A 15745-nucleotide genomic window follows, 5' to 3' on the forward strand; every position below is an offset into this window, starting at 1 on the left:
TCAAGTAAACAAGACATAAAGAGTAAACAAAATTGATCAGACACGCTTTTTAATATACTTCTCCTTTTTGTAAATAAAACGAAATTCGAAAAAAAAAAGAAAACATTCAAATAATATTAATAATAATAATATACATGAAAGAAATACATATAAAAAGATACTGTGAGTATTATTTTCGCGGATGCAATTGCACTTGGAAACCCTCTGCCCTTTTGAGAATGATATCGGCTTGCAGCTGGAAATCCTTTTCACCCAGTTCGGAGTGCACTCGGAAGTTCCTCATTATTGTAGCCAGTAGAATCTTCAGTTTCAGCATAGCGTATTTACGACCTATTAAACCATCGTATTAATAACTATTAATCATCGAAGTTTAAACAATCGATAGCACTCACCAACGCAACTTCTTGGCCCGGCGCTGAAAGGAACGAAGGCGTAGTAATGCCTATCAGCACTTTGCTCAGGTAAGAAATGATCCGGGTCGAAAATATCGGGGTTTTTGTAGATTTCCGGATTCCGTTGCATTTTAAAAGTGGCAACAATCACCGTTGCTCCGGCAGGTATTGTATAATCACCAGACACTACAACATACAATTAACAATAATAATTAAAAAAAAAAACTATAAGATTGAGTTCTTTTTATTTGATGTACAAACCCAATTTCAACTCTTCCTTGATTTCCCTTGCGATGATTGGTACTGGTGGGTACATCCTTAATGTCTCCATCAGACATCTCTCCAAGTATTTCATTTCCAAAGTGTCTGCAAACGTAACGGGTCGATCGCTGTCCCCGAAAATATCGTCCAGTTCTTTGTGGACTTTTTCTTGTATGTCCTTGTGTATTCCCATCATGGATAGGAAGAAGCTGCTTCCTGCAGCGGTGGTATCGTGTCCTTCAAACATTATAGTATCCACCTGTTCTTTGATCTCTTCGTCGCTGATCACCACGCCGTTGCGGTTAGCCTCTAACAGCAGATCTAAGAACGCTGAGCGCTGCTTCATTCCAACATCATTATCATCAACGTCCAAATCGTCTAGTTAATAAAATAAATAAAAAATATATTTAAAAAACAGAAAATTTTTTCATAAAATATTTGATCTGAATGCATCGGGCTCATTATTTTGAAAATACAAAACTATTATTTTGTTCTTGGAACTATCTAATCTATATTTGTGTTGAAACTATTTGGAATTCAATTCATAGATGAAACATTAACAGTTTCCTTACATGGAAGATATACTTAATAAGAATAATACCACAATGCATTAATAAAGCAATTAAATTATATAAATTTGTTTTGCTTTTCTACTTTTGACTTTTGAATTATTCTAGTTGGTCTCAGTACATTTAATACACAAATAATAAGTCATTGAATGTATTGTATGAATGTATAAAATATAATATAAACGATTATAATGCTGCATCCGCACTATGCGTGAAATGATACATATATCAATTAATATGTATACGTAAAAACAATTTGCTGCCATCCGACTCTATGACAACCGATAATAATTGATATCTTTGACATTTATGTCAATAATTTCATACATATGAATATACAAAACGTATATTTGCATTAATTGCTTATAAAATCACAATAATAAACAAGTTTTCAGATTAAGGTAAGTACAAATTGCGACTTTTCAATATCTCCGATATATCCATATGTTTTAACATATGGAATATGCGCACTTTTACTTGATGAGTTCTAAGTAATTTACATAGATTTACATCATACATTTTAATTAATAAGCTTTGAAAACGGTGTTCAGTTAGAAGAGAAAATTCCTAACAAATTATTAACAGTTACTAACAACTGTTCATTTCACTTTAATTGCTAAGAAACCAACCAAATAGTCTCCATGACTACCATTGCTTGTTTCACAAACATTTGCACAACCCTTAATACAAGTTAAGTAATAATAAAAGTTACTTTCTATTGTCCAATATTTAGATAATTAAATTAAACTTTACCTTTCAATCCGGCAGCTTGACCAAAGGACATTCCTTCCACCGATGTAGTTTTCCCATTTTCGATACCATTACACTTCACCACATTATTCGTGCTTTTACCGTTTGCATAAATTTCCTTCTTCTTTTTGATCACCCTCCTGGTCAGACCATGAATGACGCCCAACAGTTTATTCTGCAATCTACCGTACGTACTCAAATTGAAAAGAACATCGGACCTCAACCACAACTTCGTATGCCTAAAATGCAAAATATCGCACATCTTCATCACAGCCATCGCGTATTCATAGCCGCTTTGATTTTGCGTGGATTTGTTCACACCCATTGCAGTTTCTATACAATAAAATAATACACAAATAATAATTATATTTACCGATTTTTTATGTTAATTTACCTAGTAACATTTCCACTGTTGCTTCTGACATGTAATCGTGACAATCGATGGTCTTTCCTTTACAATCCATCAACTTTTCAACAACTGCTTTGCTGTTTGCGTTGAAGATATCGATGAAAGATTTCAGCACGTTCAAATGGAAGGTAGGTGCTATCAATTTACGATGACTCCTCCACTTTTCACCTGTGCTGATCAATAAACCATTACCTAACCACGGCTTGAAGAACCGATATTCCGTAGATTTATCGATGTAAACGTGACTACTTAAGATCAACTCTACATCCCTCGGATCGGCGAGGAAGATCAGTAGCCGTGGTCCGATCCATACCTTGGCCAATGACGGGAATTCGTAAGATAACTTGTAAATTCTATTGAAAATATCTACAATGGAACAGAAATAATAAACACTTAGAGGTCACTTTCTCCATTTGTTTTAATATAAAAAAAAATCTAGTAACCATTATTGAGTGTTTCGTTATGCAGACGTTTGCGAAACAACCGAACAAAAAGAAAAACAATCAACATTAGTGGACAAATCAAAACAAAATTTGTGACCTAAGAAATCGTTTGTTTGCTAATTTTATACGTAATATTTATTATTTAGAATTTATTGTAATTGATTTAAATTTACATTTCTTAATAGTATACAAGCACTTTTTATTTGTATACAATGTAATTATTACAAAAATAAAATGTGAATTATAAGAGAAATGTTATGTTTCTTTGCTTAGAAATTTTTATATCCATAACGGTAGCAATTAAAACGCGGTCCAACGTCGTTTCCTAATTAAACTTGTAGTCGTTATATCCATTTTTTTTAATTTAACAAGTGAGTTTTTTTTTGTAACGTTTTCTCTTAAGTAATTATTTTTTTGGCTTGTTGTACATCAAATAAAGTATTTAAGAAAGTGGTGCAACTGATAATTCTAGTTTAAAGTGGATTTTTTTAAAGCAATAAATTTTAACACCATGCATACTCATCAGAAAGTTTAAGAAGCAATTAGGAAGTAGGAAACATCGTAAAAAAACAAATATATTGCTAATAACTATTACTGAATTTTGATTTAAATTTCTATTAAATTTAAATGGGGTGCGTTTTATGATCTATTGATTTCTATAGATTTTCAATTAAAAAGAATAAAAATAGAACTTGCCTGGAGAAGATCCTAAGAATTGTAAAGCATTCCCTAATATGGGTAATCCTTTGGGTCCTGGAAACTGTTCAGCTAACTTGATCATGCGGCCTCTTGAAACCTTCCAGTAAACGTAAAGCAGAAGAAGAAACGGCACAAGAAGCGATCCGAGAATAAATCTCGAAGGAGCAGTTTTTGCCAATTTAGTGAACTCTGCTAACGCCTCCATACTGAAAAGTACGAAGATCAAAATCTGGTTGAAACGATCAGCATTATTTGCTTATCAGCAAACGTAACAACTAAAAGTTACATGTTACGATTCAACGGAGCGTTTCGCGTTTGCAAAAGGAGGAACAATTTATATTGTAGTACAAACCTGTATTCCGTGCACTTTACACCTTATCCACTTGTAAATAAATAATGTAAAGTGAATAATTAATATTCAATTAAGACGAGAGACATTTGTGGTCGTCAGTCAAGAGGTATACTGCGTTCGAAACGTGACGGAATTTTCGTTTTATACCGCTCTGACGTGCGGCTCCCCCAATTACAGGACTTCCTAATTCGAATGCAGTTGCATCATCGAACAACAATTAAAAAACATAAATAAAACAAAACGTTTATTGATCAAAAGGAAAGCATTAACATTTATGCATTTCGAATTAATGAATCGTTTCAATATGTCGTTTGCGAAGTCTGATCCTGAAGCCATCTTTTCTTTTCAAAGTTGTCTGCGCTGCTAATTGGAATTCCTTCATTGGTACTGTAGAAGTCACCGTGTATCTTCTCAGGATGTTTGCAAGCAATACTTTTATCAGTAACATAGCATATCGTTGTCCTACAAAGTTCCAAAGGGTAGATTATATCTTTTAGGTGAGGTTTTTTTTTTATTATTCACCGATGCATGTTCTGTGCCCAGCCGAAAAAGGTATGAAGCTGTATGGGCTCCTCTGCTTGATCCTCTCCGGCAGGAAATTGTCGGGATCGAAGACGTTCGGCCTCGGGTACTGACTGGGATCCCTGTGCACCTTCATGATCATCACCGCAATCGTACAGCCCTTCGGCAACGTGTACTCATCTGAAATTAAGATCCATCAGGAATTCTCTTCTCGTCTTGTTAAAAATACAGAAGTGTACCTAATTGAATATCCTCGGTGGGCATCTTTCCCATCAGGGGAATCGGCGGGTAAAGTCTCCACGTTTCTTGAATCACTTGCTCCATGTACGGCAGATTCTTGCAATCCTCGTAGTCAAGGGCCCGCTCGGAATCCCCAAATACTTTATCGATCTCCATCACGAGCTTATCCTTTGGTTGGAGTTGGACGTCAACGAGAAATAAACAAACAAAAAACAGCACATTTAAAACCAACGCATCAATGTGTATCTTTCTTTATGCCATAATTTCATACAGTAAACACCCCTTCTTTATTCCAGTTAGCTTTTTTCTCTTCCATTCTTTGCTATAAACTAGCTTCGACCAGAATATAAATACATACACTTTTTCTGGATTGAATAATTAACTTATACTCAACAAAAATATCTTATTATAAGGTTGACTAACTTACATTTACTCATAACATAAAACATATCCCATAATGAAAATAAAAATAAAGTTTAAAACATAAATTTTTAATTATTTTATTTTATGCCTTAAAATATTATATCTTCCTAATTTACTTACGAAGTATCATAAAATGTACATTTTCCTGCTTGTTTTATAATATAAACTATTTGATAAAGATCATATAGTAAACGTGACTTAAAATATAAATTGCTCGATGATATTGAACATAAATTTGAAATAAATATTTATACTAACATCTGTCAAATTCATGTTATCTTAGATTCAAATATAGTTAAAGCCTTTATTTGTCTTTACTAAAGTATCAAATACTAATTAAGTTACATGGTAAGTAGAGAATTACAAGTAAATAACTTTTCATAAATAATTCAATTCGTTATAAATCACTGCTTACTAAATCTCGAAGAAATGCAAACTAAGTTCCAATTAAATTAAGTTTTCCCTATAATAGTATTTTATGTCATAGTTTATAGATATAATGAAGATCAAGCAAATTACATCTAAATCAGAATATATACATTTAATAAGGAGATAAATCAATTTAAGCATAACAAGCAAATAAGTGACTAAATAGACCAAATTAATGTATCTATGAAATTAACTTAGTCTTAATGTGTCAAAGCCAATAACATTTTTTAACAATTGTTTGGTTTTAAGACATCACCAAAAGCTAAGAAGATTAAAATTTTAAGAAAATTTTGTTCATAAATCCACTAAAATCATCATACATTTATTTAAGAATTATCAAAGTAATTGCAGCTGAATAATATGTAATTACTACAAAAAATATGTAATTAATATTTTGAAAAATAAATAAAGTGTATGTAGATATTATGTTACCTGCTTTAAAAAATAAAAATGTTATATTTAAACAAGATTTGTATTTTTTTATTTTGATCTAATAAATTTCTTCAAATGTTAAATATAAACAACAAGAGCAGTCTTCAGTTAGTTAATATTTGATAAAAATTCCATGGATTAGAATTATAGCCAATAATTTGCAAGCAAAACGTTCGTAAGGGAATATTTATTTCAGTTGTTAGATTCTCCAAATAATACATATGTAAAACATAGTTGTTTGTATTGTCTACAATAAATTTGGGGACTAGTTTGCAGCAATTTATTTCATTGTAAATTAAATTATTTAGAAAACCAGTTTTTTTTTTAAAGGAGAAAGAAATCATAGAATTTACCTGTATATCCGGATTTAGACCGAGTAAACTGAGTGCGAATCCAACGGAGACGGTAGTCGTGTCCTGACCCTAAAATCACCTTAACTATTTACACGCTTTTTACATAATGTTATTACATTTTCCGTACTGCGAACATCATTGTCATGACTTCATCTTTGATTTCCTGATCGCTCAATCCTTGTCCTTGCTCGTCTCGCGCCTTGAAGAAGCCGTCGATAAATAGCGGCCAGGATCTTTCATCGGAATCACCATTCAGATAGGATTTCTTCCGCTCCGCTATAACTCTTTCAGTTAAAGGATGCACCACTTTCAGATATTTCTCTTGCGTCTGTCGTAGCTTCGAGAAGCGGAAAATCGCGTTGAATCTCAACCACACTTTGTAGACTCTCTGATGGGCACAACGGCCTAATCTGAAATAATCACAAGTCATAAAACATCAAAATTGCATTATTAAAAATCATAAATATTAAAACAAATCATTAAAACATAAATATAAATGAATTATAAATTTATGCTAAGTGAATGTTAATTAATTTATAAAAAAAAAGGCAATAAATTAGGATGAGATCATTTGATTTTAATACTGGATATTTACTGATTGAATATTGAAAACTTCAGTATTAGATAATTAAGTTAATTAATAAAGTTTAATTCTTAATAATCATTACAAAATGATTTAGACTCTTTGATTTTATCATAAAACTTAATCTAGTTAATAAAATACATACTGTGTACAATTATTATATCATGTTATATCCACTTATTTGAAATCATTATTGTAATTAAAATATATATTGTAAAATAACAATTCTTTCATCTTCGATTTTACAAATTCAGTATTATTACTTTTATCATATTTATCATTATACCGGACTGTTTGAAGGCGGACAAATCGATGAAATAAATAAAATAGAAATAACTGGACAAAATGAGATAAACCGGTCAATAGTGAATGCGGACTAATCTTTCGAACTATATCTATATGAGGCATAGCTTTACAAATATACGAATAACTCGCATAGTGCGATTTAACGGTTCTGCACCAAAAGAGACTAATAATTTTACGTACTATTTTTTTGAGAATTTATTTTCTCTTTGCTCAATTAAAATTTAGTTTCTTTTAAAAATTTTCAACCTTAGTATTGTAAACCTGAACTAATCGAAACAGCACAATTGTAGTATACATCTTAATTGAATTGTATTATCAATTTCATGAACTTTGATAAAATACAAGTGATATTACGTTTCTATATGTATTGTTAATCAACCTTTTTTTTTGTGTTGAACACAATATTTGCTTTTATAAAAAAGGAATATTTAAGTTTAATTTTTATTATTCCATTATCCAACAACACTTACGTAATGAAAACATTTATTTAACATGCATAAATAGAGACGATTTTAATAGATTGGGAAATTCCACTTTTATAGTATGAATTTCATTTAAATAAATAATGTTAAATGCAATTACCAATTCCTAAATCTCTAAGATTTCTTAATGTTTGTCATATTTTGTTTGTTTTATGTAAAACTACTTGTTCTTAAAATTAATTTGTTTTTAAATTTTAAAACTGGATAATAAAGACGTACTATACGAGATACGACTGTGATTATATACGTACTTTTTATTGAATATAAATGCTAATAAAAAAATTAATTAGCTAGAGTTTATAAAAAATGAGTGCAAAAAGCCCTGTGTCTTATTTACTTAAGAAATCATTGAATGAAATCTTACATCATTTTGTATACTCAAAATATCAATGAACTATAAAAATGCTTATATTTTATGATATTATAGAGCAAATAATAAAAATTCCAAGATAAAGTTAAAATAACTTAAAGAGAATTCTCTTTAAACCAAGCAACAACGTAAAGCTTAAATAAACTTCATCCAAGTGACTTCATAGAATAAAATCATCTTTAACTTATTAAAATCAATGACTTCTTTTTGTTTTATCTTCAAAACTGCTGCATTTAATTGATCGATGACAAAAATTTATAACGTTATATATTTTTTTGCTATGTTAAACTACACAATTTCGATTTGAATTTCGGACTATACCTGTAATAATAACGTTATTACATTTCATAATATTTATACAAATTTGTTAGTAATAATTTTATTATATTTAAACATCAAACCTTTCTACAGCTTCTGCATAATCCAAGGCATCGACTCCCAAAGTTTCAGTTTTAACACCTAAAGAAGTCTCTGCAAAAAATTATAAATTTATTAGAAAAGCATTAAGATTTAAAAAAGTATTAATTTTAGAAATCCATATAATAATTATGTTTGTAAATTTTGATTTTGTAATGAATTTAATCGAAATATTCATTAAAATAGAAATATATTAAAAATTTATCGTACCTAATAGAACGTACATAGTAGTTAGACTCAAGAATGGATGAATATCAAATTCCTCTCCGTTCGCTTTCTCCTCCAAATCGCAATTCAACTTTTGCGCGTACTCCCCAAAAACGTGCGTGTATTGCTTCAAATTGAGCACATGGAAACTGGGTGTCAAAAGTTTCTTATTTCTTCTAAACTTAGCGCCTAAATAAGCAACAATTACCACATCCAATAAAATCTAATAAATCATAATACTAACCTTCGCTTATTAATATACTGTCACCTAACCACGACTTTAAGAACTGATACTCTTCGGATTTCACGGTGCTTCTAGAATTCTTCAAGATGATTTCAGTGTATTTGGCGCAGAGTATCACCACGTGCAGTTGAGGCCCTATCCATAACGCTATAATCTCCTTGAACTGCTTACTCAGCTGGTTGAATTTTTTGAACGCTTCTGTAATATTCAACGTTAATTATTCAAATCATTAAAAAAAAACAAAATTAATACTCTCTGGTTTTCCGTAAAACATGAGTGCGTGTCCTATAATCGGATGGCCCTTGGGGCCGGGCAATTTGCTTCCTAGTAAAACGATGTTCCTTCGACGATACTGGTAACAGATCATCACGATCAGTACCCAGATCAGGATTAGCGAAAGCATCTGCATTGCAATTTAACATTACATAATCGAATTAATTCATATTTTGATTGAGTTACAAAAAGTTTAGAACTTACCGTGAGGCTTATTTTTTGTCTTTAAACGAAAAAGTAAACTCTAATTGTCCAGGCCGCTATTTTTAACGCTTCCGATAAACCACTTGCAATTAACTGCTTTTAATAGATAATTTTATCTTTGTTCCTTGATAATAACGTACGCTTAATTGCGCCTACCATACGCTATTTCGAAATATAATGGTTGAAATACAGTTTTTTTTTTATTTCTAAAGACTAATGCAAATGCAACAGCGATAATTGTAAAGTCGTCATATATTTGTACAAATATTGATTCACTTAACAAGAAACATTATATAAGTATTAGTATCATTGCACACATGCAGCATCACAATTGTATAAATTTTAGAATTTATATTATTGAAGCTGCAATCATACCTCGGTTAACGTTTCTATGATAAGCTTCGATATACCGAATATAACAAAAATATTCTAATTGAAGACAAACGTCCGAAAATCATCCCAAAATGTTGATGTTAGAAAATTGTTGAATGCAGCAGATGATGCTTTTTCAGTGAAAGACTTTGTTATCAAAGTTAACAACAAGCAAAGATTCAATTATTTTTTTTAGCAAAAATAATCCTGAATTAGTAAGAAGTGTTACAATAATTTTTCAAATATCAATGATAAGTTGTAAAACTATTTCATCGCTGATTGTTTTTTTTTTATAAATATGTTAATTGATCATAGAAATAAAAGGTAAATTACCTGTATATGTCCTAATAATTTCCTTTTAATTTGTAGCACATGCAGTTTGCTGTTGCAGAGATAACGACACATTCGCAAATAATGATTTCGACGATCACAAGAAGCAATTGTCTACGTGTATTAATTGTTGTATGATGCGAGGCTACATACAAATTGATAATTATTGAAATTGGACGCATGCTGAATAGATAGTAGTCGAAATATAGTTTACGAAAAATAACGTCAATACAATTATTTTGTTGTTTCCAGGCCGGAAATCGATGATAGTCTTTCGTGCAAATACAATTTTTGAATTATTCATGTCAGGCTCATATTTTCGACTCTGGTGGCCCAAAGGATTTGGCAATATTAATTAACATAAGCATATTAAATATTAACATAGAAGATTTAATAGAAAAAATAAAGTATAAAATAATAAATAAAACGAGACGATGAAATTCTAGATTAAAAAGTTTAAATCAAAATATTCCTTAATATATTGTAGTTACTACAAATGATTAAAAAGCAACTCAAAAGTAGACAAATTATAAGTTTTTCATTGCACCAAATACAAATTACTTATATTATAATAACTGAAGTGATCTTTGTGCTGCTTCCATAAGAAATTGTTTCATTTACATTAGGGACGTGACAGAAAGAAGTTGTTTTCTTTGTGTTGAATATGAAGAAGATAATCCTGAAATGTAATTTGTTTATATGCGAATATGTGCAATTGCTTGGTATGGAAATGGCATTCTTGTTAACAAACATAAACATTGTGCATTCAAAATATGTTAAAATGTGACACCTTTAGCATAAGTTCCTTGAAATCTTTAATTTATTTACTAATTCAATTAAATAAATTGAGTAAAAATATTAAAAGAATACAAGTATTACAGGATAATAAATTGTTTCACTCTGGTTTCCCTTCAAAGCGAATAAATCTCACCTTTTTTTTACTAAATTGTTTCTTCGTTGAAGGACGAAGAAAAAAATCATTAGTAGTGTAGAAACTAAGAATTTTAATTAAATTTGGAACATATTTTATGTATTTTTAGGCAGAATTTTATTATTTTGTAATTATGTAATTATTATTGTATTATTGTATATAAGTAATAATGGAATCTAAATGAAACTTTTCACAAATTTTCTTCATTATATATGTTATTCTTTGACAGCTGAAATTCGACTGTTTTGTTCAGAAGAAATATGATAGCATGAGTTCATTTGGTTTCATAAACTATACTAGTAGAGTTAAATATGTCTAAATCTATTTAATTCATAATGAAAACTCATATAGGCAAAAATCTTTAATTTTAGAAATCCAAATTTACAAACATAATTATTATAACGTTAATGATTTTAAAGGACAGATAAATGTACATTAATTCATATCAAAATCATGATTTATACTTTTAAGGAATTTCAATATCTTAATACATATTATAAATACTATTTAATAGTTTATAATATAATTATTATATCTTTTTATAATCACAAGTAAGGGCAAGTTTCTGAAATCTTCAGATACAAACTATAAATAAAACTTCATAATATTCTAATCTAATTTTTATTTTAAAGATTTAAAAAAAAATAAGATTCTTATTAAATAACATTAAAGAATATATTCAACACATAAAATTAATGGTTTATATATGTAATAATATTTTATCTTTCCTTTCTAAATTATTAATTAATCAATACACAGTCTTGGACATTTCTGTAAAAAAAAAATAGTAGAGTAATGATGAAACTAATTAACTAAGTTTTTTAAAAAATAGCACAATAAATTATAACATTAGTAAGTAGTAGGTAATAAGAAAACTAATTTCTTTATTGGCAATCGCTACATTCCGGAGCACTGCTTCCACCTGCGAAGAATTAATAAAGAAAGTGTTAAGATAAGTATCAAATTATGTTTCGTTTATGATTGTCCTTACCCTCCTCTTTCTTCTCTTCTTCCGCCTCGGGTTTCTGCTCTTGCTTGGCACCAGCATGCATGTACTCTTCGATCTTCTGCGTTCCGTAATCCCTGAGGGCGGCAGCCTTCTCCAGAGAAGACTGAACGTACGGCTCTACCATAACTTTGGCGGTGCTCATTGCAGGTTCGACCATGCTCTTGGCTCCCTGCACAGTCGTCTTGGCAGTCTCGACTACTTGTTCCATCTGGTTCTTAGCAGTCTGGAATTTGGGCTGCACTACAGCGCAAGCAGTTTGGACAGTCGGATTGCTGGCCACGTACTCCTTGGTTGAAGTGTACAGCTGCAAAAGGAGCTGAATGAAGACCGTTAATTATAAATATCCTAAATATAATGATTATTGATTGTTTTTTTTTGTTTGTTAATCAACCATGCTGTGTTAGTGGATCTGAAAAGAGGTGTTATGGAGTGTCGTCGCTGAGCTATTACCTCTCCAGGTGGAATCTTCACAGCTGGAACATTGGCTTCGACGAAATCCAAGCCGCTGCACAGCATACCATCGACCTTCTTGATGGGTCCCTCCATTTTCTGAACGACCGGAGTAGCGTACGGCATGCCGACTTCGACGGCCTTGCTGACGGTACTCTCGGCAGTGGACATCGTCCAGTTGGTGATGCTGTTGTAGTCCTTCACCTTGTCGTAGATGCTCTTTCCGGTCTGCCAGGTGCCTTCCACGAGCGGAAGTTTGGTAATCCTGTCGACGGACTCCATACGCACGCAGGCTTGTTGATTGTTTTGTTCAGACATCTGCAAAGAGAAAGGATAATTTGAAATTCAAAATCGCCAAACAAACAAAGCCGTAATGCATTCCCATTTTATTTACGGCCTCGTGCAATCGCAGATATAAACTAACAAAATAGATTAAACTAAAAGAAAGGAGAAAAAACTAGAGAGTATTCAATAAAGTATAGGATAGACTCAACAAAAACGAACTTTAAACTATCAGGACTCCAAAAAAAAAACTAAAATAAATCGATCCATTTGCATATCTAAACTGCCTCTAAAATACTAAGAAAAAAGCACCCCACAAGGATCGTAATTCAATAAAAAATATTATAGTAAAATCGTAGTAAATAACAGAAATAAAACGGCAATGTAATAAATTGCAAAATTTGTATGTAGACCGTGAATCATGAACACGAAACAGGATTTGATCCCCGCACAGGTCAAAGATCAAAGATTCATGCGACACGCGTCCGGTTCACGCGAAATTAAAAAGTGAGATTCAGTGACGTATCGAATCTCAAAAAAAAAATAATAAGTACATAAATGAAAAGAGTCTTGAAGATTATTTAAAAAAAAAAGTTGTCACTTACGTTTCGTTATAAAAATGTTTAGAGGACGAACACAAGACACGTTAAAATGCAATGAGTGGCGATGGGGGCCGTTGATGTTCATATAGTGAATTGATTTTGATCATTGAACCAAGGATGCATGGCTGATTGCGATGGTGGTGGGAGATTCGAATGGGATGATAAGGATTAAAACTGTGCTGATAAATGCCGTGAGGTCAATGTGAATATGTCGGGAAAAAATGTTTGCCTTCATCCAAAATATGAAACGCATTAAATCTCACGATGAATGCAATCAGAAACACCTTTGGATGCGATCAAATCAATTGTGTTTCGTTTTATTATACAAATAAAACAGTGATTATGATTGCACACAAAACAGAAAAGTTTTCATAGAAGCAGATACGAATGAATAGAAAACGGACTACTTTATGCGAATTAAGTTGAGATAAATAAGTTTCAAATCTTGATGTTTTGATCAGTTTACTAAATAAGCATGTATAAATGAATAGAAAACACGTAAATAAAGCAATTTTAAAAAATCGTTCAGATAAACGTAATTAATGCACAAATGGTATTGAAACTGTAATTATAACTAAGATAATATTACTATTTATTTTGTTTGGTCTTGCTTTTATATAATGAAAAATTAAAGCAATAAATACATACGTTTCGCATAACGAGTGACAATGAGAAGAGAAGTCCCGCTACATCATTTTTAAAACTTGTGTACACATATTATGTGTATTTTTGAATATGTTTCACTATACGAGTAAAAATCAGGAAATTTTGAAACGGATTAAACTCGTTAAGCCAGGTTCCACTGTACTTACAAAATAAGTAAATCGCTATCTTCTTTTATTGTTACATAAAATTATTGCGATTGATGTTGCTTTTAATAATATATAATCAAGTGCATTGAAATTATTATGTATAGAATTGAAATTGTAATCTAATCATACTATTATAATCTATTATTTACACTACGTATGAATTTGTAAACGCAATAAATAACCATTATTAATTTAATACATCAATTTCGTTTACCTTACTCTAATCTTATTTATTGGGTTACATTATTTATATTTGTACAAAGAAATAAAACATTTAAACAATATTCTTATGTAATCATATAATTGTAGTATGTATTTACGAAATACGTTATATTTATTGAGAATTTAGTATGTTTCAAAGAAAATTACTATAGTAATTAATAATAAAGGCAAATAACGGTTTAAAACGATGTGTTGGTAATTAAAAATAAATATATATTGGCGATGTTATTAAAAGAAACATAAAAATTATATATCTTATATTTAGAAGTAAAATTCGAAAGAGTAAATAAATTCAATCGGATATGTCAGTGTACAACAAATTGTAATACAATTGTTTGTAAAAGCTATATTTTTTTTTAAAGATCTTCTAATATTTCATTATTATTAAGAAATATTATGGAAAGTGTAATAAAAGCGGATCCATTAAAAAAATGTAATGTCTATTTACTAATATACTTTATTTAATATCTATATAGTTATGTGTATATAATTTACATCGACTTAGTAATTCTAATTAAACAAATAGAAGGTGCATGAATAAATATCGAATTGAAAGGATACAAAAGTCAAAGATTCAATATTACATATTCAAATAAGATGATACTTTGCGCTCAGGTAACAATAGGTCATTCAAAGTCCAAAAAATAAAAAGACGCCGTGCAATCTAATCAGATTAGATATTATCGGACAAAATAATAGAGAAATAAAAAATAAAACAGATATTTCTGTGTGTAAATGCATAAGAATAAAAAAAAATATGAGCAAATAAAACAATATCTTACAAGAGAAACAACGCCGTCGGCGATTTCTAAGATGTTGGCCATCGCGTCGACCAACCGTTAATCACAAAAAATTTGAAATTCTAAAATACACAAGGAATTTTGATGGTCTTGACAATTGTATTAATCAGAACGACATTTCAAACAACAACGAACCGGAAACCGGCGTCAATTGAGGCCCATTTCCGCTTCCCAGAGAAAGAAAATAAAAAAAAAGGAAACGCATAGGATTTCTTTTTATTTTATTTTATTTGTTTGATTTGATGAGAGTCTACCGTTTACATTTAAATCCTAATCGATTTATTTTCCTATTATTAAACATTTATCCCGTTTATATTATTTCGGTTGTAAATGAAAATTAACTTACATTTAATGTGGTTTTGTGATTTAGTCACGTACGATATTCACTTGTAACGAGTTGAAGCGTTTATGTGCAACGAGCAGCGTACACGTTTTATATATAGAAAGAGATATAGAATGGACTTGCACGATGATAATAAGCGGTTGATATGATGAGAGTAGTACGAACGAGTTGATGAGTCATTGATTGACATGCCACAATACGCGAGACTTCTGCTCAAAGTCCAAAAGAGAAG

The 15745-nt window shown here is 30.5% G+C and overlaps 3 protein-coding genes across 7 annotated transcripts; all 3 read right to left on the minus strand.

Moving 5' to 3' along the window:
- Positions 1-32: 32 nt before the first annotated feature.
- Positions 33-3977, minus strand: LOC108557574 (cytochrome P450 4g15-like). Its single transcript, XM_017914152.1, has 7 exons — positions 3876-3977; positions 3521-3729; positions 2367-2747; positions 1976-2305; positions 654-1031; positions 393-578; positions 33-330 (listed from the first exon to the last, which is right to left on the minus strand). Exons 2-7 carry the CDS (start codon positions 3726-3728, stop codon positions 170-172), a joined length of 1644 nt encoding a protein of 547 aa, XP_017769641.1. The 5' UTR covers position 3729; positions 3876-3977; the 3' UTR covers positions 33-169.
- Positions 3978-4125: 148 nt separating this feature from the next.
- On the minus strand, positions 4126-10226 carry LOC108557576 (cytochrome P450 4g15-like). Of its 3 annotated transcripts, XM_017914155.1 has the most exons (11): positions 10066-10123; positions 9361-9522; positions 9136-9286; positions 8884-9081; positions 8643-8828; positions 8417-8486; positions 6402-6684; positions 6275-6343; positions 4637-4805; positions 4398-4577; positions 4126-4337 (listed from the first exon to the last, which is right to left on the minus strand). In XM_017914155.1, exons 3-11 carry the CDS (start codon positions 9284-9286, stop codon positions 4162-4164), a joined length of 1482 nt encoding a protein of 493 aa, XP_017769644.1. In that variant the 5' UTR covers positions 9361-9522; positions 10066-10123; the 3' UTR covers positions 4126-4161. The 3 variants fall into 3 exon arrangements, with proteins under 3 accessions (XP_017769644.1, XP_017769642.1, XP_017769643.1); XM_017914153.1 differs by lacking the exon at positions 9361-9522 and having other exon boundaries at positions 10066-10226; XM_017914154.1 differs by lacking the exon at positions 10066-10123 and having other exon boundaries at positions 9361-9591.
- A 1578-nt stretch (positions 10227-11804) lies between these two features.
- On the minus strand, positions 11805-15743 carry LOC108557571 (lipid storage droplets surface-binding protein 1-like). Of its 3 annotated transcripts, none has more exons than XM_017914146.1 (4): positions 15517-15743; positions 12453-12770; positions 11985-12318; positions 11805-11915 (listed from the first exon to the last, which is right to left on the minus strand). In XM_017914146.1, the coding sequence occupies exons 2-4, from the start codon at positions 12768-12770 to the stop codon at positions 11878-11880; spliced, it is 690 nt and encodes a 229-aa protein (XP_017769635.1). In that variant the 5' UTR covers positions 15517-15743; the 3' UTR covers positions 11805-11877. The 3 variants fall into 3 exon arrangements, with proteins under 3 accessions (XP_017769635.1, XP_017769634.1, XP_017769636.1); XM_017914145.1 differs by lacking the exon at positions 15517-15743 and adding an exon at positions 13340-13652; XM_017914147.1 differs by lacking the exon at positions 15517-15743 and adding an exon at positions 13340-13649 and having other exon boundaries at positions 11985-12306.
- Between the last annotated feature and the right edge of the window lie 2 nt (positions 15744-15745).

The sequence above is a fragment of the Nicrophorus vespilloides genome, unplaced genomic scaffold (assembly GCF_001412225.1).
Source record: "Nicrophorus vespilloides isolate i.1.1-1 unplaced genomic scaffold, Nicve_v1.0, whole genome shotgun sequence".
In the NCBI taxonomy this organism is placed as follows: Eukaryota; Metazoa; Arthropoda; class Insecta; order Coleoptera; family Silphidae; genus Nicrophorus; species Nicrophorus vespilloides.